Raw genomic sequence first — 6,788 nt, forward strand, 5'->3', positions numbered from 1 at the left:
AAGGAAAAAGGAAAAAAAAAGAAAAATTACCTCAAATAGACTGCCATTCTCCATACAGGTGTCATGGCAAAGCCAAAGAACTAAGGGAGCAACATATTCTGGTTTGAATGCATCAATGAGATCTAGAACAAATTGGAGAAAGGGAAATCATAAAACAGAAATACTGTATGATTACACCAAATTGTCCTTACTTAACACTTTCTGATAATGAATGGCAGAAACAAAGAAAGTTTAATCAAGAGTATTCTGCCATAAGAGGAAAGGACGAATAAAACTAAACATGTGAAGGTTCACTGTAAAATCATTCAACACAAACAACAGAGTATACGCCTCCAAAACAAACCATGGTGGTTCTGAACCAGACAGACAAAGGACCATCTAAATGCTGGGAACACTAGCCCCCAGTTGCAGAGCCAGAAACCTTCCTAAATTTCCAGTTGACTAGCAATCTGAAACAAGGACAAGTTCACCCAGACATAAACCTGACAGAAATGTACCTGAGCAATTTCCCTTTCAATTTCTTATTGATTTATAACTTACAGATAATGAGAACACTTGCAGCTGCTATTTGAGAAACTTTCCATTTCAAAATGCTAAAATCTCCCACTGAGATATTGGGAATTACCAATCATACTAATTTTACATATCAGCTGATTTTTTTTTAATTTATATGGTCATCTGGCACAAAAGAAAACAATCTGAAAATGGAGAAATTACCAAAGATCAAAACTGGTTGTCCAGACAGCTCTAACCACATTCTACCCACCTCCTGAAAATGAGAAGTTGGAAATGTCTAGCATTACCTACACTTCTTTAACAACATGATGAAGTAACACAAGTTCAGTTTTATAAGTTCCACACAGATAACAGGAAACACAACTGTATTTAATATGGAAGTTTCTAAATATATCTCAAAAGCTGTAGTTTTTGCTGAAGTATGGTACACCACACCACACAAAGTCAGAAAAGTTAGCACTAGAGTGCCATCACTAATGTTATTGGTCCACTATAAAATAAAGAAAAAGCTGATACTTTGTTGAGATTTAAAAAGAAAACAAAACTACATTTACAGTCCCAGCATTAACAAAATAGAATGGACCAAACTAAACATTGACAACTGTTGTTATACTACAATATAGCTGCTGGCAGAAATCTAAGGATAGCTAACAAGGAAGTATTAAGATTACAAGCTTAATTTTACAGGACATGTGAAAATATTTTAAAGGGAGACAGCCAGGTATGGAATTAATGATCAGAGCTTTAGGTATCTTAGAGGAAGACCTAATGACCTCACTCTACTTAAAATGACTGAGAAAGAAGATTGGGAGTTGGATTTATTACTCTGTCTAAAAATTTTCACATTTATCTGCTGAACACTTCTTTAAGCTTCAAGGGCTCATGGCTACAAGGTTAACAATTCAACACCTCTCTACGTGGCCTTTGGAGCCTATAGGGACATCAGATTTTCTGATCATTTCTACTACTTAGATCTAAGGCACGATACTTTGCACAGAACTTAACTAGTGACATAAAATCATATATTCAATATATGCAACATACATACAACATGCAATACAATATATACATATGTACAAACTCTTTGTTATCTTACGTTTGAAAAACTTAACCATTTTGCTGGCTGTGAACTGTCTACAACAAGGTAAAAGAACCAAGAGACAGAAATAAGCTGACAAGAAGACATTCTGGGAACAATTTCTTTACAGAGAGGTTTTTTTCCATCAAATTCTTTTTGCTTCTCCAGTCATTTCCAAAGTACATAGACAGTCTGTTTATACTAAATTTATACTTTGCACACAGCTGTCTCCCACAGCTTGCTCTATTAGTGACTTCTAAAGTGCAGTGTTTTATTAAAACCTGTTCAAGCATTCAAAGTTGTGCAATACAGAAAAATGTATTAGGCAACTCAGTTATTATCACTAATGCTGATCAAGAAACAAAGGGGCACACACGTAATACGTTGTGCAAAAAATTTTATCTGTAAATCACAGAACTGGAAGTGCACATAGCATATGCACACGTGTGACCCCACAACTAATAAAATAAACAAGTGTTTCCACTATTTAAGAAAGTCTTGGAAGGGAATATAACTAAAAAGCCTTGAAACACGGAATTGTTTTTGTGAATTATGAAAGTTGCTTCATATCTTGGTGCAGAAAACAAGGATTCCTTATAACGAAGTAGGCTGCTTGTTCAAAGACAACAAGAAAAAAAATTAGCAATTTATAAAGTGTAAGGGATTTGCTTTTTCTAGTAAGAATGTTAGTTGTGCTTCAATCCACTGAAAAATATCTAAACACATACACCTTAAATAATTCACCTTGTGGCATGACAGTCTGGGTCAATCTGGACCCAGCAGTGGGTGCAATGGTGTTGCAGTGGATGTTATACTTTCGGCCTTCAATTGCAATCGTGTTTGACAGACCCAAAAGGCCAAGTTTTGCAGCACTGTAGTTGGCCTGACCAAAGTTTCCATATATTCCAGCAGCTGAAGAAGTCATAATTATTCTAAGGGGAAGAGAAAAAGAAATTAAGTTATTTAAGTTATATAAGTTATTTAATTATCGATAGCAAAACGAAAGTGTGGAAATAAGAATCAAAACCTTTTTTTTTTTTGTCAAAAAACAGGTGCCTTTTTAATGTTTTACTGATGGATAACATTGGACAAATCTTGAGTTGTCAAAGCAGCAAACAACTAATAAAGTCATGAACTTTTTTGAGTTATACTATGAAACTAGAATATATGCCATCTTACAATAGATTATGATGTAGAAAGAGGTATTTTCTTCTCTGCTCTAGCTGTATTTCAAATTATGATATCAATAACAATTGGCTCTAGTGATCAGGACAAATTATTTCATTGAAAATGCCTTCACTTTAATATACTTGGTAACATATATAGAAACATTATTACAGAATTCACAGAAAATTTCAAAGAATCTAATGTCTATTAACTATCTAAAAGAGGAAGATGACAAGGTCTTTATTTTGCTGTCCCTTAACATACTGTAGAGATGACCAAACTGCTCACTAGCCACATCTAAAACAGCTGCAGTTTATGCAAGCATTGCCTCATTAGTAGTGGCTCTTATTTTATTATGTTGGCCCATGAGGTCAGAGGTGGATGTTGGTGACACAAAAGTAGAGCCTGAAACTTCCCACCAATATTCCATTACATGCTGTTGCCATGCAACAGATGGCAGCAGAGGGGCAGTCTGACACAATGGCATCTGACATGGAAGTGCATATGAAGTAAAAGTGTGTCAGTGAATTCCTCCCTGTGGAAAAAAATGGCACCCACTGACATTCGCTGATGCTCTCTGAATGTTTCTGCACACCAGCAGTGGCTGTCAGTAAAGTGAGGTGGTGGGTGGCACTTTTCAGCAGTGGTGACAGCAGGTCTTCTGCTGGTTTTTATGAGCACTGCACGCAGACTTGTTCATTGCTGGCAAAAATGCTCAGCTAACAGTGGTGATTACATTGAAAAATAATGTTTTGTAGCTAAGAATATGCCCTATCAAGTTGTGTTACTGCGCTCCTTGTTTCTGTTGTCATTTCCACAGAAATAAATAGGAGGCCTTACTTTCAGAGAAACCTACATAGCTGTTTCGAGGCAAGATAATTTTCTAGAAAAACATATCTTCTCAAAAAACAGAATGCAAAAAGTGTCTTCATCCTCACTTTTAAAGAAGGCTTATCAGAATCAGTTCTACATTACTGTAAACATGCTGCATATCTGAGGTCAAGTCATTTGCCTCACTGGCAACAACCCACTGTTTTTAATCTAAACAGAGATTACAAATATTAACTTTACAAGTATCAGCTCAGTATTATCAAGATGACAGCGAAAGAAAAGGATGCAAAATATCCTTCACTTTCAAGGCATGCATCAGTCCACAACTTCCTAGTGAAAAAAATATATATATGACACATAAAATCTTACCTGCCATATTTCTGATTTTTCATATGATTCCATGCAGCTCGAGTGACCAGGAATGATCCCCTCAAATGAATTCTATGAATAATATCTAGGAACAAATCAATGACCATGTAATAAACCCATTATCTCACCTGCAATTTCAAATACATCATTTGTTTTTCCTTCATGACAAAACAGCACTCTCTTCTCAAATGGTGTGTAGTACCATCTGAACATAGGCTGACCATGCTTTCCTACTCTTGGATGGGAATCTCTTGTACAGAATTCACAAGCATTCAAAGTTCCTGCCCTTGAACAAGCTCTGCAGAAGGTAGGACATTTTTAACTGTTCAATGTTTTATCATCACCTATCACATCACTGGAGGTTTCTCCTGACTTTCTGTCCTATGGAACTTCAGTCTTCTTCCGTCATTAGTTGTGGATGTTCTAAGCCTGTTTAGCATTCAGTCACCACTGGCATTAGGAACATATTCCAGTCACAAAAACTATTGGGTTTTTTTGTTTGTTTGTTTGGTTTGGTTTTTTTTTACACATCTCTTTTTTCATTTTCCACTCAGAAAATAGGAGTGGCAGCTAGAACCCTTCCTCCCTTTCCAAAATTCATCCATCTACCATGCCCCTCAAATCAGGTTTACAAGCCAAACACAAGGCAGCTGAACACAAATAACTTGTAACTAAACAGGCAAACATAACTGTTTGATCTGGCACACACAGACTCTCCCCTCCTCTTTTCCTCCCTGTGTAAGTGGGGGGGATGTGCCTTCCATCTTCAACACATAAAGTACACCTCAAAGTTTATCAACTCACCCCAGTCTTCATCACTTATCCGAACAAATGAACGGTCTCTTAGAATTCTAGAAAACATCGTTAGAAGAACAAAAATGAAAAACAAAACAGTGTTTATACAGAAGTGATATGCAACAGTCATAAAGACAGTAACTTCAGGCTCACTTACCCAGCATTGTTTATAACAATATCTGCAAAAAAGAAAATTTAACTAAGTAAGTGCACTGACAAAATATAACCTTAGCTTCATCAATTTCTAATTCAAAAAAAAAAAAAACAACGCAAGCAACCACATATAGAAAGTTAAAAACTGTACACTCCATGTTCTATTCTATAGCACCCTTTTCTAGTTAAGAAAACAATTAATAAAAGACAAAATACTTAAGTACTGGCAAATCACAGCATGACAACAAAACAGAGCTTCAGATTCCCAGTGCTGGCTAACTGGAAATACATTTCCTACAGGATGCAGTCATCCTGCTCAGTTTTACAGCTTACTCAATATTCCACAGTGCTCCAGATATCACAGTTTGTACCACCATCTTTGTCAAAGTAATCTCAAATGAAAGCTTAGAAGCACCACAGCGTTGCAGAGCCACTTCGACAACTTGGATCAAAACCAACTTTTGATCAAGTATTTAATTTCACTCTTCTTGGCTTTGATCATATATAAATCTTAGCCATTTAAGAATGGGCTAAAATAACATAAACTTCACGAATAAGCAGTGGCAATCACATGCAAAACAGGATTTTTACTTGCTAGACAAAATACTTCAATACTTTTTTTAAAAATTTCTCTTGGAGCATTTTGATCTTCACATAGGCAAAGGAGTTTCCAGTAAATGACAGAGCCTCTCTGATTCTTCAGCTCAGCTAGGTATTCAGTGTTATGCAGCTAGTTATAATAATTGACAGGCGATGTACTTTGAGACAGAAACTATTAACCATTACTTAAGTACAAAAATTCGGCAGGGCATGAAAACATGAATCCTATACTGAGCCTTAAAATTGTGCTAGAAAGTGTCAAAACCTGAGAAAAGACATCCCTTAGATTCAAAGCAGCAAGTCTTAACAGCCTAAGGAGATCAAGAGCTTTTGAGTTCTTCTAATGTCAAGCTGTACTTCATACACTTGTTAACTGCAGTGTTTATAATGGTTCTGCACTCACAAATAAGTTAAGAATTATGCAACTGTACCTATCCTCCCAAAAGCCTCAAGTGCTGACTTCACAAGCTTTTCACCGTCTTCCACTGAATCTGTAAGAAAAAAGTGCACTTAAGTAAGCGAGCTAGATGCATTGCACTTCCAGAATATTAATTCCACAGATCTCAGAAGATGAATTGCATAAAACCCCAACATAAAATAAATCCAGTCATCATTTGCACGTGGCCTAAAGCATACTCTGTTCAGTAAGTCTTAATGATGCAATCTTTGGCAATGCAAGATAAACAAGCAAGACAAGTAAGAACTGTCCATACCCACTTTGCCTCTGACAACTGCAGGCAGATAGGTTTTCAGTGATCCAATGTTGAGACAACACATCAGAAAAAAGGTATTGCTAAAAGAATTAATTAGAAAAATGTTTATGCATTTGCTTTTAACACCTCTGCCACTTTGCTCTAGCTTATAGTCCATCTGTTTCATTCATTTGGTATTGGCAAGCTTAAAGCAGTCTTTTATTAAGCAGTGTGTACCTTTCTTTTAAGATGTCTACTATGCCTAATGATAGACCGCTGAGCTAGTCTGGAAAAATAACATACCATAATTGGGTACTGCTTTCCCGCCATTTGCTCTGATTTCACTGACAACCTTGTCAGCAGCTGAGGAGCTCTTGCCATATCCCTTGAAATCACCTCCGAGATCATTCACTGTGTAAAAAGGAAATAATGAGTTTTGATTGTTAATACTCAAAATTTCTGTTCTCTGCTTATCCCATTAACACAGTTGAAGTTCTAAGCAATGTTAATAACATTTGCTGCTCTGGATCCTACAGAGAATTTCAGATTATTAGACAAGAAGAGTAGGTCACATTACTGGCTCAAAA

At 36.3% G+C, this 6,788-nt stretch overlaps 1 protein-coding gene across 1 annotated transcript in view; it reads right to left on the reverse strand.

Moving 5' to 3' along the window:
• Nucleotides 1-6,788, reverse strand: part of LOC100545396 (peroxisomal multifunctional enzyme type 2) — a 12,484-nt gene that overhangs the window by 2,562 nt on the left and 3,134 nt on the right. The window contains exons 2-8 of the mRNA XM_031557452.1: nt 6,505-6,667; nt 5,941-6,000; nt 4,914-4,935; nt 4,766-4,812; nt 3,962-4,046; nt 2,339-2,526; nt 31-122 (exon numbers count right to left, since the gene is read on the reverse strand). Of these exons, the coding sequence (XP_031413312.1) occupies nt 31-122; nt 2,339-2,526; nt 3,962-4,046; nt 4,766-4,812; nt 4,914-4,935; nt 5,941-6,000; nt 6,505-6,667 (657 nt within the window). The remainder of the gene's footprint in view (nt 1-30; nt 123-2,338; nt 2,527-3,961; nt 4,047-4,765; nt 4,813-4,913; nt 4,936-5,940; nt 6,001-6,504; nt 6,668-6,788) is intronic.

Source organism: Meleagris gallopavo, chromosome Z (assembly GCF_000146605.3).
Source record: "Meleagris gallopavo isolate NT-WF06-2002-E0010 breed Aviagen turkey brand Nicholas breeding stock chromosome Z, Turkey_5.1, whole genome shotgun sequence".
In the NCBI taxonomy this organism is placed as follows: Eukaryota; Metazoa; Chordata; class Aves; order Galliformes; family Phasianidae; genus Meleagris; species Meleagris gallopavo.